The sequence below is a fragment of the Semicossyphus pulcher genome, unplaced genomic scaffold (assembly GCF_022749685.1).
Source record: "Semicossyphus pulcher isolate SPU_LCO1_2020_fin unplaced genomic scaffold, fSemPul1.0.p SCAF_1, whole genome shotgun sequence".
Taxonomy (NCBI): Eukaryota; Metazoa; Chordata; class Actinopteri; order Labriformes; family Labridae; genus Semicossyphus; species Semicossyphus pulcher.
In genome coordinates, this window is record NW_027211603.1 from 16391584 (window position 1) to 16411764 (window position 20181).

Here is a 20181-nt window from a genome sequence, read left to right on the forward strand (position 1 = left end):
CCAGTACAATCACAAAATAACTGTGCATTTAGGCTATATTATTTTACTCTACTGTACTTCATACCGCAGTGCATTTAGCAATACATATAGCACATTGTCTACTCACCAGAAGGGCCATGATTTGGTCCTTTTTCTGCATGTTTACATATTCTTTCTATGTTTGTTTAAGTTTATTTAGGATCAACTTCCTCCCATACTCCAAGTCAGGTGGATAGAGTCTACATTGAAATAGTTTTAATCTTGCAGTTAAGTCACAGAGACACAGAGTAAAATGTTATAAAGTATTCTGTTTGTCAACATCATCCATCATTAACATCTGTACCAATACAGTCTATGATCTGTACATGCTGTTTACAACTTACAACAAGGGTTCCTAATGATATCAATCTTGTGTAACTCCCATGTGCATTAATACTTAATCTGAGTGAAAGTGAACATAGCCTGATGGCTGTTGTCAAAGGGAAAGCACATGTCACCTGATTATCTTATGACTACAGCTGTGTGTGCACAAAATTGATAATGATTGAGACACACTTTAATACAGCTTATAATCGTACTTCCACTGCGAAACGGATTTGACATTGCATTTTTGCACAATTTTAATTATTACTCTTTTAAATGATGATCACCCACACTCTGGGTCTCATTTAGGGAATGACATATTCACAGATGTACTTTTTGAGGCTGCGACACACCTCATCGTACCACTTTCCTTGTGCAACCACTGAGAGAGCGACACAGCTCTCCCTCTTGGTTCCTGTGGGCTGCTTCTTGGAGCGGTCCCAGTTGAAGTAGCTGACTGGCATGCTGTTGACATCCACATACTGGCCCTCTTTCACTATGTCAGCCACACCGATCCAGAAGTCCTTGGATCCTGGAGCGCTCCTCTTTGCATAGTCTCTCAGGTCATTGTTTTCCATCATGTCCCGTGGTGTTACAAGAGTTCCTCCTTGAGCGATACAGTCTTCATTTGCTTCATGGTAATGTTTGGGCTCCTCGATTGTGAGATAACACTTCCTGTGAGCTTTGATTCCTCTGAGACAGACTGGAAACACAAAGAACTTACATCATGAGTGCACTGAATTATAAATTAAGAATATGGTGTTTAAAGAGTTCAAAAGTATTGCAATGTTTAGGCAAATAATCATGATACTTATAATTCAAAAGCTATATTTATGTTACTTTATTTTTTGAATGTACAAAAAAGTACAACAGAATTTATGACAATAAATTCAGACAACTGATAAGTTTACCAAAACAGCGTCAGAAAAGAAAAATGATGCAGGAAAAATAAATAAATAAAAATAAAATTATTTTTTTTTATCATTGCATTTAAACTCCTTTTTTAAAAAAGAGGGAAAAACTAAGAAACAAAAACAGAATCATTAAAAAAAAAACGTTTTTTTATAAATTGTGTCTTATTTGAATTCTTCCATCTGAGAGATTTCCTCCTTTTACTTTACCATTTAAATGGTTGATATGAGTACTGCTGCCCTCTGCTGGTGACTCAGCATCACATTGTAGTTATCAAGTTACCATTTATCCCTCAGCAGTGTCCACACTCTCAGCTTATGAAGAGAAAGAACCATCAACTATTTATAATGCAACCTAAAAAATATAATAACAATATAAACAGCTGTTGGCCCATGATTTATTTCTTATTTAGTTATTATTTTCCCTTAAACAGACATTCTGATAAGTTTAGTATGAATATGATCCATCATCTCCCATATAGTAAGAGTAGTACCTGTCTGCAGCGCCTGCATCTCTTTCAATGAATTCACCTCCTGCCACAACTTCTCAAGCTGGGACTTCACATCATCTTCCTCTGCAGCAGCATGTCGATGAAGAGGACAGGAGATTACTTCTGATGAAACATCAGTACAGCAAACACATTGTCATTTAGCGCGTGTGTAATTATTACCTCGAGGTGACACAGCCTTCCTGGTGCGAGATGGACGGCAGGAGCTGAAGTGTAGCAAAGAGAAGCAAAGAACGATGAAGACATGGAGGGCCAGACGTGCCATGTCTGAGTCCAGAGGATCCGAACAGACGGGACACAGTGGCACACCTTGTATACTGCTGTGAAAGGAACCAAACCCACTGCAGGCTGCTCAATATATATACTGGCCCCTCTGTATGCCTCTCTGCATTGGCTCTGACTGTGTTTGTTTTTGTCCAAACATCAGGAGGAGGTGAGAGAGGTATAAGGGTGGAGGGGCAAATAATGACCTCCTTGTGTCTGGCTTTTCATAAATATTTACTCGGGACAAGGTGCACTGAGCAATATTCCCTTTCATTTCACAAACAAACTGGAAATTCATTGACTCTTTCACTGTTACAGAGTGTTCTTCATCCTGCTTCTGACGTGCTGAGTCACTTTTTAACAAGTGAAAAATAAAGTTACACCTTTGAAAAAAATGTGTATGACATATAGGATTCATGTACAGGAAGTGGTATTTATCTACACTAATAAACCTTTGATTTACAACTTTCTTTCCTTAAAATAGGAGAAACCTTATAAGTGTTCCTCCTACTTCTTCACTTCATGTTTCAATCACAGACTTCCAGTTATATAATTTGAGATAATAAAGCCTCTACTACACCAGAGGAAGTCCAGCTCCCAGCTCTGGTGCAGGCTGAGTTATTTTTAGTGTGCGATGTTGTATAAAGATGGGAGGGGGCTGCTAAATTGGAAAATCTCTGGGGCATATAGACTTAGTATAGCAATGTGACTCTCAAAACCAGCATTCAAGGATGTTTTTTTATTTTACAGTCAATAAATTTCAAAGGCTTATCTTCGGTTAAAGCTGTATTAAGTGAAATACCCTCTTAAATAATGTATTCTATCTAAATATACCAAGGAAGCACAGACAAAAATCTGTGTTCACAGTTACATACAGTAAGTGTAACTGTGTGTGAAATGGCACTGTATGTTACACCTATTTAGTTGAGACTTACTGCACAGCAAGGAGTCCATTTCTGTGTTTAGTTAGCATGAAAAAAAAGCTGTATTAGCGAATTTGAGTTTGCTGTTCCAATGTAATCTCCACTAACACTATTCTCTTCCCGTCTTGAGGTAGACATAAAATCCAAAACTAACAGGACCATTAGTTTAGGTTGAGACAGACAGCTACTGTACAAGTGAGTGTCAGTAGTTCTAGTTGATTAATAATTAACTCCTGTGAGGAGTTTTTCACTGGTTATGAAACAGACTGAAATTAATCTTGATTACTCTATATGACCTACAACAGCAAACCAGACCATCAACGACAAGAGTGATTGTTTCTATATAGTTATTCTTAATGCCTGAAGCCGCTGGCTGGGGGTAGGTGTCAGACTAGAGGATTCACTGCACGCTGCATTTACAGGACAAAATCAGCAAAGAGATAAGAGGTACGGCTTTGTCCACAGGGGGCGCCAAAATCAACACAACACGAAAGTTCCTCACAGGAGCTTTAATAACATAGATCTTCAAGTGAAACACAGCTTGCAGAATGTCTGACAACAGCACATGGATTGACTCTGCCAAAAATGAATATTTGTATACCTTACTTTGTTGCCATCTGGTGGGATTATCCAGAATGTGCAGTATATTTCAATGTTTTTACTCAAAGGGACACCTGAGACCTTCTTACTTAAAACAAAGAAAGTATTCTGAAATATGTCACAACAGATGAGAGACACCTTTTTAAATGATTAAGAAATGTGGAAAGATATGACCTACAGGAGACAGGAAGTTATCTGCATATACATTTATTCAAGTAAACAGAGCTGTACTCAGAGAAAGTACATAACAAAAAAAGTGACAAAAATGTACCACAGGTAAATCATAGAGTACAGGGAATTTTGTGAACACACTACAATGCTAGACATGTTTTTCTTTTTCTTTTTTAAAGGCAAAATGAATACACACACTCAAATACTCTCTCTTTGTACACACACACACGCAGACACACACATACAACAAACACACCTGACATTAAAGGCATCAACATTGAGATGTTATAAGTGTCTACACATCATTATCCATATTTCCAAGTCTAGAAATCAATTCCTTAGTCTAATCAATTAACACTCAATAAATCTACTGACAATGTCTTAACTGTGTGTCATCAGCTTCAAAGCATGCAGTGTGCACTACTGTTAGATTAGTTGAGCTTTAGTTATAAAGGTTATACCCTTTAACATTTCTGGCTAAAAAAAGAACTGTTATTGTATTAATAGTGGAGAAAACACTTTTTGACGTACAGTCTGATTAATTTGAATAATTTAGGTAAAATATAATTTAGCTGAGACAAAAACAACCGTAAAAGCAAGGCAGAAGGAATCCTGAAAAACAAACACAAGTGGTTTATTTTTGTCTGATGAATTAAAAATAGAAACACATCAGTCATGTGTAGTAGATGAGTGTAAGTGCGCATTTCTTTATCAGCTTGCAGATGTGGAGAAAAGCAGAGGATCCCACTGAAATAAGGTAATACACAGGTCTAAAACACCCTGCTTTAAACAGCTCATTGTAAAATAAAGTGAAGTTGGAGTCTTATGGCACTTTTGTTCTGAGGCACCAGCGAGTAAACGACTTTGGTCAGACAAGCAAAGCAGAGACTCCACAAACCTCGGACTGCAGTCTGACTGACCGTTTCATGTACTTAGAAATCCACAGTTTACTGATTAATATAATGATCTGTAGTATTTACATATACTCTGCACGGTTTTGACTGATATAAATTCAAATGTTTACTCTAGTTTTTTCCAAACTGTGAGGTTTGTCGACCTAAAGATAAATATATTTACCTCAAATTCTGTATTTTAGTAAAAGTTCTGTATATAAAGTTTTATTGGGAAAATATGTCCTTTGTGAAATAACTCATAAGCTCTTGTGGTCAACTTACTACAAACTATATATTCAGGCGAGGAAGCAGCTATATAAGTTCTCATAATACTTAAGTTAAACTCAGTTTTTGTTGGTTTGTTCTACGCAAACGTCACACAAACAAAAGCAGTTCAAGTATCAAACACTAGTTTGCAGCTCAAAGGCACTGGTGATCAATTTTAATACACGATTGGCACCTACAAATAAAACATCATGCAAATACCTACACACAGCTGGTTTTCACATTACGACTATAACAAGAGTTTAATGTGTTTCACTCTATTTCAGAGGCATAGAAACATGTGGATCATTTTTCTGGAACATAAAAAATTTGAGGAAAGATTTGATGTGATAGTTTTGTGTTTTACTAAATCTGTTTTTAAGGGTGCTCATCTTAAACTGACATTCTCAAAGATTTCAGATTCGTTCTCTATGGCGGCACCTATATACGGTAATTGCGTGACGACACTTAGGCTCCCTTTGTCACGGCTGTAACTCTTGATTTTCCTCGCTGACGGTCGCTTTCCTTTTTAGACTGTTTGCCTTCATCTGAGCGTCGAGTTTGTTTCTTTTTCTTTGGATTTTCACTTATTTTTGAAGTTGTATCTGTAGTCATCGATATTTTTTTGTTTGTTCAGCCATAGTAGATTCCTGTTTACTCGCAACATTTACAGAAACCAGAAAAGCCGCCGCTTAGCTCCGCCTACCCTCTCAGGCAGACCAACCACTGCTGGGTGATGGAAAATACGTCACTAACTGGGTGCCATTTGTGATTTTTTTTCACGATTGGCTCCACAGACACCCAGTCCATAATAATACTATATACTGTAAATGCAAAGGCTTTCATCAGTGGGCCATAGGCTCAATCATCATTGTATTCCCTAATTTGGCGATAGATAGAGACTTAACAGACATTTATTTAAATGAAAATCTTCAAGATTATCACTTTAAAGTGATAATTACAAGGCAGCAGGTTTAAAGGCTTTTTCAGTCTGTTGCTAATTTGCTAAAAGTGTTGGCAGATGCAATTAACTGTAAAGTGGACACGAACCTACTCACATTTTTAGCTAGCATAACATTACTTTATGAGTAAAGAATATAATAATAATCCTAGTTTAAGAATGGCTCTTGCTCTTGTTGCCAAAACCAAATATTTTGCTTGACCAATCAACTGACAAATACAGACAAGAGGCACAAATATATTCTGTACAAACACACAGTCATGCATACGTACATGCACGCATTAACATACATACACACACGCACATACTGTCGACTCTTGTGTGTGGTTGTGTCCCCCTGTGGTGAGTCTTCAGTCTCTGGGTGTTGCAGTGTTGGGTTTAATGGATGAAAGGCATTCTCTCCTTGCTGTCGTTGTCGCCCTCCGGCTCCTCTTCCTCCTCTCCTGCTTCGCTGGTCTCTGTGCTGTCGTTGGCCATCTAATAGTAAAACATTATTCAGCCATTATTAACTTCACACTGAACCGTGCAAACCATAAAACAGAACTGATTTAAAGTTGTGCAGGAAATGTCTAAATGTGCCTAAGGTCTGTACTTTCAAAATGAGCATGTCTACACATCTAAAGCTGTTCTTAGTTTGATGTTGAGATGACCACAGAAAAAGACTGTGGTTAAACAGGAGGAATCCTACTCACTGTCCCCCTATGACACTAACTGAACCTGAAAATGTCCAGTCAATCTATTTATCATCCTCAAATAAATGTTTTCCTTAATGGAGCACAGAAAACAGAAGATCCATCTTACCCATTATATTATCATGTGTACATGTTTTCACTTTAAATGTTCTATGTTTTATTTAAGGCTTCATAACTTGTTTGAACCCCGACAGGCTGCATTCATTCCTCCTCTTTTCTTGTCCTTATGTCAATTACATTATAAGATAGGGGTGGGACAAAATATGGATATGGCAATATATCGTCACCCTGACGAATGCAATACAATTATCAAAAGGCTGGCACAAAGTATTGATATTTTAATTGACAAATATATGAACTCTAAACAGATTTCCCTGCCGTTTTGACTCACCGCGTCACTACTTCATGACTCCTCGCTGTGGCGCTTCTGACATGAATGTGGGTAACGTCAATGGGAATTAATTGGCCAAGAAGTTAATCAGATATCGACATGTATCATATATCAATTATCGCAGAATCGCTGTATCGTGATGTAATCGTATCACTTATCGTATTCAGTTACCCTGCAATCCTCACCTCAAATATAAGACGTCACACATATATACTTTGAAATGAACTCATCAGCCACTCTTACAGTTAGAGTCAGTGAGAAATTTGAGTCTGTGTGAAAACTGTACATGTTTGCATGAAGAATTAATATGTAACAGTCCTGCCTATTGACATCTTCTTTCTGATATCTTAAATAGAAAAAAACAAACATAACATAAAAATGTTGCGGCTACCAGAGGGGTGGGAGTCTTCTCAACATCCAGAATGAGTTTTCCTATGTTGACTCTGTCATGAATTCTCTGCATGGCTTCTTTTACCTGAGGATGAAACACAACAATTAACTTACATTAACACTCATTATTGAATACAATATATTAATTTCAACTGCAGCTGCAACATTAACGTTGGGTTTTACCATACAAGCAGATGTTTGGTCGACTGCTAGAGTAATTCATAAATTAAATGTATTTTCCTTTCTTCTCATAGTCGGAGAACATTCAAAAGTACTTGTTAAAAACTGTACAAGGCTTGTGCTAAACCTACCGTTGTATTTGAATTTTAAAAAAGCATCAGAAACGATGATGCAGTTCAACTTTTTACTTCTGCTCATGAAGTTGGTTCCTGGTCATTACAGACACAGGACCACTTTCTGAGAGCAGCTATCATCTAAACGGACTCTTTGAGAGGAGCTAATAGCTATAATGCTGCCTAAATGGTGCTGACTCACCCTGCTGGGCTACGTTTGACATCACACTGAACACTTCACTGCCTGCAGTAATCATCCAAAAAGGTTTACATTCAGCACACAAGTAGGCTGTATTTCGGAAAAAGAGCTTTTATAAAAACCAGCTTTAGACGGGCAGGGCAGTGTTAGCTCTCATTACAGAAACTGCTGTGACTAATAAATGATCCCGCAGCTTCCCATGAGAGAATATATGTTCATTGTGCAGTTTTAAAGTTTGTCACATCCGGCAAAAACACGATTTGATATTTATCTTTAAAAAAAAGGTTACGCAAACATGATAAATTCCTCAGCTCTGAAAACACGCGTTCTTTTATAGATGTTTATTATTTGTCATTAATGTGGGAATGAATCAAGTATGAATCCTTTAAAACAAACAGACACACAAACTCTGACAATTACACACATTGTTATGCAAATCATCTGGCTATTCTCCCCTCCTCTTCTTGTCTCCCATCCACTAATTAACAGATTCCCTTTGTAAAAAAAAAACGTCTCTGAAGGCGGAAAAATATAATTACATGCTGTATATTGTAACACGAGAAAGAGTTCAGCCAAGATATGCAGGCAGGGCTTTTTACTGTCTCCACTCCAGATGAAGGTTGGCCTTCTCGATCATATTTTTTTATTTGCTGACATTTCTTTCACTTTCAATATTCCTAATCCCACGTTCTGCTGCTATGTGAACATAACCGAGTAAGACAACATGTCAGAGTCTTCTTAAGCTGTGTGATCAGACCAGTGAACTGTCAGCTTGTGCAGAGCGTTGGTCTATGTTGTCGATCAACTGCTGCCATACGCAGGGCGGTGGAGGACTCGGAAAAACGGCACAAGTGTAATTATTTTTATGGATTTCTCAACACTACACTGAGCTTTGATGCTTTAATCTGCCTTTATTGTAGAGCACCGCAACACCCCAATGATCACATCATGGTAAAGTGTTTCAGTTTCAAAAATAATGAATACCTAATTGTGATGCAATGATTGCGCAACAGAGCACTCTGCCCTGACTGGGGCTTTAAAACTTTGCTTTGCAACCAACCATGTTATTAGCTCCAAATGGCTAAGAGAAGTGACTGATTGAAATATACCTTATATTAAAACTGCTAGATCATATCTCACTATGAAGGATCAAATCTTAGTCTGTTTGTATGTTAGTATTTAATTCCCAAATCTTGAAAACTATTCATCCAATGGACTTTTCACTTTTGGAAAGGATTTAGATTTTTGTGATATTTCATAAGTTTGCCTATATGTGACCCTCAAAGTTTTCTAAAATGTTGTCATATGGGGTGCCAGGTTAGCTCAGTTGGTAGAGCAGGTGCCTCGTATACAGAGGCTATAGAGGCTATAGACCTTGATGTAGCAGTCGCAGGCTTGACTCACAACCTCGGCCCTTAGCTGCATGTCATTCCCCACTCTTCTGCCCCAATATTTCCTGTCTCTCTTCAGCTCCTATCTCATAAATGCCCAAATGGCCCAAATAAATATACATATACATACATACCCCATGTTCTATTGCAATGACATTTGGTGGATATTATGTAGATATTATGACTAAGCGGCCATGACTAATTTTGGGGCAATATGGACAATAGGAAGGAAGGAATCTCTGTCTGTCTGTCTATATGTATATATGTGTACGTACATATGTGTGCATCACTGTCCTTCACATCTCTTAAGAATAATTCATTTGATCTACTTAAGAGTTGGTGGGTGAATGGCTGAGAATCCAAGGAGGTGCAGTGTTCAATGTGAAGTCAGTCGGATAAGTTTCTTAGAACAATGCGAGCAGCACTTCATAGGGCCAGCTATCAATAGTAAAGTGTAGGTTGTTGAAAGCCTTCGATTTTACAGACCATTTTAAGGGCACTACAATTATGCCACTGTTGTGGACGTGGTTTAACTGCAACATTTTCTCATCTATGTCCAACAATTTCAACTTCCAACAACATACCTGGCAAAACCTGTCAACAGTGACACACAAACGCTTCTCATTAAAATGTGTCTGACACAATTGTGTAAAGAACAATACACACACATCACAAAGGATTATTCTGGATGTCATATCCTGCTTTCTCATTACAGTCCACACAAAGACACAGCTCACTGTGCCTCTTTGTCTGGTAGCCATTGTGTCACAAGCATTCATTTGTTTATAAAAAAACCCCCAGCAGAAATTAAGCCAAGAGCAAAAATAGGTCAGAAACTTGTCCAGCTCTTTGCTGCGTGGTAGAGAGATGATAAAATAACTCCCACTGTAGGTGTAATGGGTCTTTGAAACACTGTACTTAGGTTCAGTCTAAATTTGTTGTAACCAAAACAGCATTTAAAGTGGGAATTACAGGGGAAAGAGACAGAAAAATAAACAGGCTCCAAATATTTTGTTTCAGACGTGCACATTTGCAACTTTCAATTCCATAAAAAAAAGGTTTTGATGATCAACCAAAAACCCTCTGATTTCTCCTTCCAGGCATAAACAAATGAGTGCCCCTGACATTACATCCCACGCAATCCTCCCCCTCTAACCAGATTCTTCATGGGCACTGGTTCCAGTGAATGGCCCGAACAATCTGCCAAAGTTTAATGACAACAGAACAGGGGGAGTTTCCCATGAGAAATGAAAATCTCTCCAACTGCAGATAAAAAAAGTTCAGAATGACTTGTAATCAGCTTCTTGTGATGTATTTATTACCTGCACTGCCTCACTTTTTATCTGGATTCTTGGAACATTTTAGGGTGTGATTTAAATTCCAAACATCTGACCAGGCAGAGCGTGTGCTAGATACAGTCTAGAGGTTAAACTCTCAGGTTAAACTTTTTGCTGAAGAAAAGGCTGAAACTTCAGTTCAAGTCATTTATAGCTACTGTAATTGTACGGCTTTTACCCTTTTGACTTTACAGTTTTAGCTTATAAAAGGAATGGACAAGTATTGCCTGCTGCAAAGGATAAACAAGACACAAAAAGTTTTTCTCTGACTTGTGTCTGCATCTATCATCTGACCAAAGGAGGACTGTCCTAAGAGATACTAATATAGCCACTATATAATAGTATAAGAGAATATATGATGAGGTCTCTTCTGGGGCCCTGTCTCCTGTAGACCTTGCACTCAGAGTTTTCCCTTAGGCAAAGGTACACTAGACATGTAAAGCCCTAAATGCCCATGAAAGGCTTATTAAGAGCAAATAAAATAGAGGATATCAAGAAGGAAATTGGTACAGCTTCAAAGGTAGCATCTGACTACTTGGCTCATGAGTTGTAATTGCAAAGATACTAAAGTAATAAAACTCTAGCCACTCTTCTACAGATCACAAGTAATGAGACAGTGACTGACCACAACTAGCAAGGTGCCCTTCCAGTGGAGGAAACGCGCTACAATGCTACATGACCTTTGCATTTGTGTATAGTCCCTGCCCCTCAGATAGCCTGAGTCCCTCACTGATGAGCAGATTACTAGGATACTAAGGGGAAAAATCTCTTCTATAGTTGGCATTGATTAGAAAATAATCCATAGAAACCACAGGTAGAGAAATTTCATACATGAAAAACCCACGCCCATGATTGATGTTGATGTAAATGATGTACATCATTGTGTCTTAAGATGTAATGTGCATATACTGTACATGATTATCCAGCATTAGAATCACCACATTCAAAGAGATGCTTGAAGAATTTGTATAGAATTAAGTGATTGACGTTTGGCCATATGGTCGAGCTTTGCGTGGGCCTGACATCATTATGAAAGAGGAAGATACAACCTACCCACCATCTGTGGAAGAATGTCCAAGAACAGCTGACAATGTCCCACAGAGAGCAGCAGTGACAAACAACACATTATACACTGTCCAAATGTGCTTGCATGAAATCTTCTAAATCCCTGGCATCTCTGTTCATGTTACCACTGCGATCATTGTTAATTTGATTATCATTGGCCTCAGAGTCTTACACCTTCGATCGCCCCATTTTCTTACCTCCTCCAGCGCCCACAGGGAGTCCACTACCGGCCTTATCTTCTTCTGGTTGTAGAGACACAAGAGTTTGTCCATCACTGATTTCACAAGACTACATTTCCCGTGCTTGAAGAGGAGGTTGAGAAGCGAAAATCCCGCTATCACTTTGTTCTCCTCGTACAGTTTAATAGGGTTCACCTTCTCCACCTGCCACCACTGGAGAAAAAAAAACAAAGGGACACGATCATCTCTAGTGACTCATCTCTGTGTGTGTGCTTCATGCACCATGAAATGTTCAATGGATAGTAACAGTGTGCTGTTTCCTACAAATGTTGATAACAGGCAGCATCTCTGACTCACAGATTTTGCAAAGCTGAAGAAACTCTTTGTTTCCCCAGTTACCATGTTTGACGCGCCTGAAAAAACAGAAATAAAAGCGTTGCTGTATGCTGTGCAATAGGCTGGACATAAGTGACTGGCCAATAACAGGCAGCCACGAAGCATGAAGGGTGAGGAGGGGGGAGGAACAAGTGACACCTTTAGACCTTTAGATCTGTGCAGGCATGTCTTTGCACATATTCAGTATAACTAAAACTAATGAATTAATCACCTTCTAATGCTGTTACTTGATTCATGAGGCTCGATTAATTAACAGAGATCAGATAAGAACGCTAGCTGTGAAGGACAAAACATTTCATTTGCAGTCTGTGGAGTCTGTTTTATAAAAATGAGCCTCACGTGTCTTTTAATCACATTATGAGAAATATGTTAACTTCCCTCCTCGAGAAGAGTTGGATGAAAAGATTGATACCACTTTCTTGCTTGTCTACTAAAAAGTAAGCTAAAGCCAGGGGAGGGTTAGCCTAGCTTAGATTAGCATAAAGAACGGAAAGAACTAAGCTAGCTCTGTACAGAAATAACAATATCTGCCCACAAGCACCCCTAAATCACACAAATGAAAACGTTTTTAATATGAAATTCACGAAAAATAATGAATTTGCCTTTTTTTTGCAAAGGGAGACAGAGGAGACAGCTAGCCATTCCCCTTGTTACCAGTCTTTATGTTAAGCTAGCTGTAGCTTGGCTAAAGCGTCCTACTTAATGGACAGATATGAAAATGGTATCGATCTACTCATCTCATCCTTGGCAAGACAGCTTATAAACATATTGTCCAAGTTGAACTATTGCAAATATTAACTGAAGTTGAAGCAAATTGACAAAAATTTGACCACTGCACTGCAACTATAATAAATGTTTCTTTCTTCTTACCATAGAGGATGTAAGTTCCCAAAGGCCTCAGCAGACTCAGGCCTTTCCCTGTGTTCTCCCCACACAGGCTGTCCAACACGATGTCTACTCCCTCTGGGGAAATCCTGAAACCAACAACAAAGAAAAGATGTGGTCTAATTAAAAAGGGATGTTAACTTATACATGAGTATAGTCGTAACATCAGAGCGGCAACTATCATTTAATCTGCAGAAATCAATCGTTTGATTTGTCAAATGCTCAAAAATTGTAAAATAAGCCAAACACAGAAGCTTAATTTGATCTGTTCCAATGAATCTCCAACCAGAGAAATTTGAACTTTTCCTACATTTCTGAAATCTTACAGGCAGAACGATAAATAATGAAAATTATCAGCAGACTTAGCACTTGAGAAAATAATTTGTAGCAGTTGCATTTAATTTTCCGTGGGTACACAGACCCGTTAATCACCTCATGGTTTCAGCTCTAATGAACATGTTTGGTAGATAGAATCTGCAATACGTATTGTGCACAGTTTAAAAGCATACAATCAGAGGCTTACTTTATACATTTACAGTGACATTAGTGTAAAACCTTCAATTAACCTAGATTGTAAGCACTAAATATACAAGTGCAAACCATATATACATGTTCAGTATGTGTCCATGTACTCAACCAATGATTCATACGTTGGAGCAGCTTCAAGATTATTCATAAGATATGAGCATTAACTTTGTGGGAGTCTCACTCTGTTAAAGATCGCAGTATACAACCTTCATAATTTTCTTTTGCCTACAGTGTTTATAAAGATCTTGTTCTGCAAAGCCCACATTGCTCCTCCTCAGTAAAATCCCTTAAGTCCTGTTACAAAAATGTTCTTATTGCAGACAGAATCAGCCAGACAAAACAGTCTGCCTACGGATATGAAAGAATGAAAGGCATGTCATGAACAAGGCCAACATAAGTCCTAACTTTCTGCCTTGTGGCCCTGGACACCTGCCTGGTTAAACAGCTTGGTGGTCTTGTGATTCCCATGGTTTTTTGCCTTTTGTAAAAAGACTAATTTAAGAGTACTTTGCTCTTGATCCTGAGAAGAATGTGTGGGCCAGAGAGATGAAAGCATATTAATCCACTACCACAAGATATGTAGGCAGAAACCATGAAACGTTCACAGCTCATGAAAAATATCTGAGCCCGTATCGATTTTATTTTATAAAATAAAGTTTGATATGTGTTTGTGTGTGTATCCTGTTTAAATGACTAACCAGTGCACCCAGTAATGATATTAAATTGACGCTAAAGCTCTCTCAGTTTTCAACAAGTAGATTAAGGATAATATCAGGGAACCTTTTCCCGTACACCATCAGATGAAGCTGTATTCTCTGTGGTGCATTCAGGCTAACAGTGTGCTGTGTAATGACTGGAATGTGTAGCGTATCAATGCTTGGCACTAATTGGCTCAGTTGTTGCACATTGCCAGCGCGGACCTCCGCCCAGCACCGTGCTGCCGCTGCTGCTCTGTGAGGTGAGCTGTGTGTTGCCATGGTAACCGAGGCCACACAAGACCAAATAAGGCAACAGGTAACATCTGCATCCTCTCGCAGCCCTCTTAGCACAGTGAGGTCCACACTGTCACATTAGTTTACATGTATATCGTGCCACAGCTAACCTGAGCCAAGGACTTCAAAGTAATAGTACAGATAAAAAACAGATGACATAAAGAAGCAAATGTATCATAGAAACTTTCTGTGCTTACTTTTTGATTTCTTGCATATAATCAACGTTTCTGTCAAAGAGGTGGGTCACCGAGTCTCTGATGGCGGCGTGTTTGGAACTCGAAGCGATCCCAAACACGGTGACATTAGGTACAGTTGAGCACAGCTGAGCCACAGCTTGTCCCTGAAAATAATGCACAGTTGCAACAATTTATCAGTTAATGTGAACACAGGGCTTAACTCTAAATAAATCAAGATCACAGCGAGGAAACAGTACAAACCATGACACCATAAAGTCAGTATCTACATTGCTTTATGAATATTGAATAATAGTTTAGTATTTCCTTCATTCAAAATAACTTTAATTAAATATGATGTTAGAAGTTATGATGAAGAAGATTTAAAAACAAATAACAGTAAAATTTTGTGACATTTCAGTTATTAACCACTAACAGGAGACTAACAACTTGTTGCATTAGTAATTATAAAAGCCAACAGTTACAATAAGAGTTGCATAAAATGGCTAAAGTTTTTGGATAACTCTGCAACAGCCATATAAGAAATAGACTTACTACACCCCCTCCGGCTGAGTGAACCAACACTGACATCCCCTCTCGCAAATTGGCGACCTCAAACAGCATCATATAGGCAGCCACAAAGTTAAGTGAGAATGCAGCCGCCTCCGCAAAACTCATTTCATCTGGCATCTTGTAGACAAAATCCACTGGCGTGCACACAACCTCTGCCCAGGCATTGTAATTCACAAAAGCCATAACTCTGTCGCCTATCTGAAAGACATGTTAGAGTAGCTGGATAACAAGCAGACAGAGGAAAGTTATCATTATTAGTAGATAATGGATTAATGGCAATGGATTTCTCATTTTGAAGGCTTACAGCACATGGTTACAGTTTGCAGATTTTTCTGCAACTTATAAAGTTTCAATCCTTTATTTTACTAACCTCAAATCCTGTTTTGTTTTCAGCCACTGATTCTACTATTCCAGAGCACTCAAACCCAGGGACAAGAGGAGGTTTTGGAGGATTATCAATTGTCCCCTGACGTACCATCAGATCCAGGAAATTCAAGCCACTGCGACAAAGAAAAAAATAGAACCATTCAGTTTGTTGACATCTAATCCATATTTGAAATAATGGATCTGACTGTTTCAAATCACTGACAGCTATTCAATCAATAACACATAGATTTTATATGAGCTGTTTAGAGATTTAGGGACGGCTCAGTGCTGTTTATTTCATCATTATCAGCAGTGAGTCACTAGTTTCCCCCTGGGAATACAAGACCAGATTCAACAAGCATTTTATATTTAACAATATTTTTCTAACGTTAAGTTTGGCATTGGTTCAGCTATAACCTTCTGCTCTCAGGAGCTCATCCAAACCTTGTTAATAAAGATATTATAAGATACAGAAAATGATTTAAAATGACCATATATGTGTGAAAAATGCTGGTTTTGCCAACCTCCTGCACTAGAAAAAGACCTGTGGCTTCATGACTGCGAAATTCTCCATTAATATGATTAATTCAGATTTAATATTTATTAGAAAAATGCTGTAAAGCGTGGGCATGTAACGGGGATGCCAGAGTACACCCCAACCCATAAATGAATGCAAAATTACTCAGTGGTATTTTCATATTTACCATGCTTTGACGCGGATCTTCACTTCTCCCTCCTGAAGCTCGGGCATTGCCTTCTTGGTTACCCTGAGTTTGTTCAGACCTCCAAAGCCTGCCAGTATCACCGCTCGCATTTCTTTGGCATCGCTGGACGATTGCACGTTTTCAGTTTCTTTCCCCACATTTTTGTCAATCATGAACTCGGTTTCCTCCGTCATTTGTGCTCCTTCTTTCGCCATGTCGGAGACCAGCAGCAGCTCTGCCTCTCCGCTCCTCCCCGGGGCTCAGAGTGATGTGGTGTGCGGGCAGCCTGTGCATAGACAGGCACTGTATGGATGGATGGTTATCCACAGTGGAGCTGGAAATTTCACCGTCAACAGTTTTATTAAATCACGCGGAATAAAGGTCCTAAATACTATTTTTCCCAATTGAAGTTACAGAGACGCTGCAATTTCAACAAAGGCCGTCATTTCAGACATCTGTAATATATAATCCCTGTTTATTGCTTTTGCTTGAAGTGGGCTATAGTATGAAGGGCACCATCTGCTGGTGAAATGTGTTCAAAACTTTATCTACATTCTGGTATGGTTACGGTAATGCAACTTACCTCAAACATCCATGATGAAACTAAAATCCTCCAACTAGTGTGGTGCCTTCAGGTGAGCTCGGAAATGTAGGTTAGCTCCCTACGCCCGCTTCCTTTCCCTCCAGGCTTTAGTCATGTCCTGGCAAAGTTGTTATATTGGTAGTTATTGATGCCTAATTGAATTTGAAAAAACCCCCCACCATGGATGAAAGCTCTGGTGCAACTAAACGAATGTAAAGTAAATGGTACTGTTTTCCACTAATGCAAATTGTCCCGATAGACCTATTTTTGGCCAACTAGCCGGTGAAGTAATCAAGCGAACGGACTCATTCGTAATCCCTTTATAAAGTTCCTGTGGCATTTGAGCTGATAGACATACTGTATGTCTTACATTACTTTAAACTACTTAAAGCAGACACTTTCGTCCCGTCAAGGTCAGACCACCTCACGAATGTATAGGTTAATGACCGTTATTCACTTATTATTTATGAGTCGGTTCGTTACACAGTCGTTTGTCTGTACAGCTAGCTGAGATAAACAAGCTAGCTAACTGCGGACAATGACATCCCTAGCTTTGTATATCTGCTATGAAAGACATGCCGAGCATCATACAGATGCGTATCTTTTTTTTTTTTTTGAGAAATGGAGATTTAATCACTCAGTACATCTTTCCCCTAAAATGTGTAAGTTCAAAAACCTAAAAGAATGAGCTGAAGGAGCCTTAAAAGGGAATCTATACAAGTGCAGTTTTTGTTGATAACTTCTGGATTAGTGGCTTCATCACGGACAGCTTTTAATTGTAAGAATTCGCTGTTTTTCTTGGTCATCTATGAAGGTAAATAAAGATACTTAATGGATTTTGGACTGTTGGTTGGACAAAAGAAGCTATTCGAAATAATCATTTTGGGCTCTGGGACATTTGTGATTAACGTTTTCAAATAGTGCAGACTCAAAGATTAATCGTGAAAATAATCAGCAGATAAACTGATAAAATAGTCACAAGTTGCAGCCCAAAACATATCGTTGGCATTTACATTGGAGATTTAAGGCTTCTTCTATGTTCAACACCTTTAACATTACCTGATTGTTTTTTCCATTGTTTTATGTGGATATGGAATCTCAATATTGTTGACTAATAGCAAGTGTTGACTTCTGTTGTGTTTTTCTATCAAAGATTGCTGAGTTGTTTTCACTCTCCAGCAGCCTCTTACTGCAGCACAATCAAAATGCTCAGTATTAATATTTAATTCGATATGCATACATTTTTAATTGAATATGCGATGAAAGTGACACAAGGCATCTAATTGCTCTTAAATGCTGAGATTAGTTTAAATATGTGCCAATAGATAGGCATATTACAAAGTCGATTTTTTTCTACAAACTTTTCTTTTTTCAATCACAGAAGCCTCTGAGTCAGGTGTGTGTTAGGAGCTGCTTTGTAGTCACAATTTGCATTATCAAGTCATAGTGTGCGTGACAATGCAAAAGAATGCCCCACATACAGATTCGTTTTCTCATTTCAAAACAAGGGTCTGTTGAAATTCTCCTATCTTAAGAATGGTTTTATTGATTGTTTCCTCAACTGCTTACAACTTCACTAGCATCATTATCAACCCTGAGAAGACCCAAAATTGGGGAACGAAAGCCTTTTTACCAAGTCATTCTGTGCGTATTGTAGCGTTCACTTAATTTATACATTATCTCAGAGTAGAATATATCTTACTAGTTTTAAAAATAAAGATAACCTAGTGAAATGTAACATTTCTTACACATTTTACACTGTTAATAGCAGACACAAACTCTCTATGCATTTGTGCCCCTGGGACATTGACAATTATTATGGAATACATTAACTACACACTACATCGTCTTTAAAACTGTACATTCATAATAGATAGGGTGAACAAAGAAACAAAGTTGTGGATCAACAGTGGAAGGACTTTCTCTACTATTTTGGGACATCAGTGAATATTCGTAGTCCATGCATTCCTTGAATCTCATCCTTGAGTGCCTGTGGAGGACAAAATACAACAGCTAAAGAATGTAATTTAAAGAAAACAACACAATTTAAGTGGATGATTTTCAAAATTTACAAGCATGGCTGACAGAAAAATATGGAAAAATATGCAATGTTGTTGTCCAGAATTTCCCCCCTGGGGATCAATAAAGGATTATCTTATCTTATTATTTACCTTATTTACTAATTGGTGTTGCTGAATTGTCCTTTTCCCTTCAAACTCACTGGACTCTATATGGATCTCATACATGGCTCCACAACCACCTGAACACAGAAGGGGACCAGAAGAAAACACTTCATCTATATTGTATGCATGTAATTATATGGTTTCTACATTACAATTAGAAGAGATCCAAGTAATATTAGCTGTAATGTATATATTTTAGAAGCATTCAACATCTGGAACAGGTCAATTAGATTGAATAGCACAGCCACAAACATAAAAAAACATTTTTGCTTTCCATTCAAAGTTAACATGATAGCTTCAGTGAAGAAAATAACGGTCTATAACACTAATTACATTTATAAGTTACACCTGGGGGAAAACAATACTGCGAGTCTGGATTTTAAGGGGATCTATGCTCCACTAAAAGATAAGCTTTACCAACTTAGAAGTCACTGAAATTTCTTTTTTTTTTTTTTTTTAACATACTTAATTTTTGTTTTTTTTGTTTTTGCCCTCTAAAGTTCTTACGTCAGTACCCAAAACCTCATTCAGCCTGGCTGACAGATCCAGACTTACCCGAGATATCCACAACTTTGAGCGAAGAGGCTGTCGGAAACTTCTCCTTCAGTATAGTTGCAATGCGGACCTCTCCGTCCGTTTGTGTGGACAGATATCTCTGCACATGACCAGACACAACAACCTGAGGAGGCAGAAACAGAGAGTTGCGCCAAGTTAAGCAAGCTACCTACTGTTAGCATCACAGATCGACCCTCTGGTTAGCAGCGCGAGGTATGTTAAACGTGTATTTACTTGATTAGTCCGGAAAACACGGAGAGCAGAGATCACAGTGCTGGTCAAGCTCCGTTTATAAGCGAACATTGTGGAAATGGGACGTTTATAAAATCAACTCTGGTTGCTTAACAAGTCATGTCCTCAGAAAGCTTCGTCTCAGTAATATGACGTCAGACATCCGGGTACTGCAGGGGTGTTTTTTTTACCCCCTTAACGTTCAAGACAAACAATGTCTACGTATATAGTTAATAT

General features: G+C 38.4%; 3 protein-coding genes across 3 annotated transcripts; all 3 read right to left on the reverse strand.

Annotated features, from left to right (window-relative positions):
• Positions 1-156: 156 nt before the first annotated feature.
• clec3a (C-type lectin domain family 3, member A) lies at positions 157-2072 on the reverse strand. The gene is made up of 3 exons (XM_069662239.1): positions 1925-2072; positions 1748-1828; positions 157-1045 (listed from the first exon to the last, which is right to left on the reverse strand). The coding sequence occupies exons 1-3, from the start codon at positions 2025-2027 to the stop codon at positions 648-650; spliced, it is 582 nt and encodes a 193-aa protein (XP_069518340.1). The 5' UTR covers positions 2028-2072; the 3' UTR covers positions 157-647.
• Positions 2073-3454: 1382 nt separating this feature from the next.
• On the reverse strand, positions 3455-16733 carry vat1l (vesicle amine transport 1-like). The gene is made up of 9 exons (XM_069657894.1): positions 16393-16733; positions 15693-15822; positions 15305-15520; positions 14774-14916; positions 13042-13145; positions 12133-12188; positions 11794-11988; positions 7313-7396; positions 3455-6315 (listed from the first exon to the last, which is right to left on the reverse strand). The coding sequence occupies exons 1-9, from the start codon at positions 16605-16607 to the stop codon at positions 6217-6219; spliced, it is 1242 nt and encodes a 413-aa protein (XP_069513995.1). The 5' UTR covers positions 16608-16733; the 3' UTR covers positions 3455-6216.
• Positions 16734-18501: 1768 nt separating this feature from the next.
• Positions 18502-20087, reverse strand: bola3 (bolA family member 3). Its single transcript, XM_069662069.1, has 4 exons — positions 19948-20087; positions 19714-19837; positions 19147-19235; positions 18502-18965 (listed from the first exon to the last, which is right to left on the reverse strand). The coding sequence occupies exons 1-4, from the start codon at positions 20014-20016 to the stop codon at positions 18903-18905; spliced, it is 345 nt and encodes a 114-aa protein (XP_069518170.1). The 5' UTR covers positions 20017-20087; the 3' UTR covers positions 18502-18902.
• Positions 20088-20181: the final 94 nt, after the last annotated feature.

What these genes read in the sequence shown, in the direction of transcription:
- clec3a (XM_069662239.1), bottom strand. Translation starts at nt 2,027, where the DNA reads ATGGCACGTCTGGCCCTCCATGTCTTCATCGTTCTTTGCTTCTCTTTG. An exon ending in GAAGGCTGTGTCACCTCGAG is followed by an intron (nt 1,829 to 1,924) that starts GTAATAATTACA and finishes ATGCTGCTGCAG; the next exon opens with AGGAAGATGATGTGAAGTCC. An exon ending in GATGCAGGCGCTGCAGACAG is followed by an intron (nt 1,046 to 1,747) that starts GTACTACTCTTA and finishes TTGTGTTTCCAG; the next exon opens with TCTGTCTCAGAGGAATCAAA.
- bola3 (XM_069662069.1), bottom strand. Translation starts at nt 20,016, where the DNA reads ATGTTCGCTTATAAACGGAGCTTGACCAGCACTGTGATCTCTGCTCTC. An exon ending in GTGTTTTCCGGACTAATCAA is followed by an intron (nt 19,838 to 19,947) that starts GTAAATACACGT and finishes CTGCCTCCTCAG; the next exon opens with GTTGTTGTGTCTGGTCATGT. An exon ending in CAAAGTTGTGGATATCTCGG is followed by an intron (nt 19,236 to 19,713) that starts GTAAGTCTGGAT and finishes TTCTGTGTTCAG; the next exon opens with GTGGTTGTGGAGCCATGTAT.
- vat1l (XM_069657894.1), bottom strand. Translation starts at nt 16,607, where the DNA reads ATGGCGAAAGAAGGAGCACAAATGACGGAGGAAACCGAGTTCATGATT. An exon ending in AAGATCCGCGTCAAAGCATG is followed by an intron (nt 15,823 to 16,392) that starts GTAAATATGAAA and finishes TCTTTGTCGCAG; the next exon opens with TGGCTTGAATTTCCTGGATC. An exon ending in CCCTGTGGGCGCTGGAGGAG is followed by an intron (nt 7,397 to 11,793) that starts GTAAGAAAATGG and finishes TTTCATCCTCAG; the next exon opens with GTAAAAGAAGCCATGCAGAG.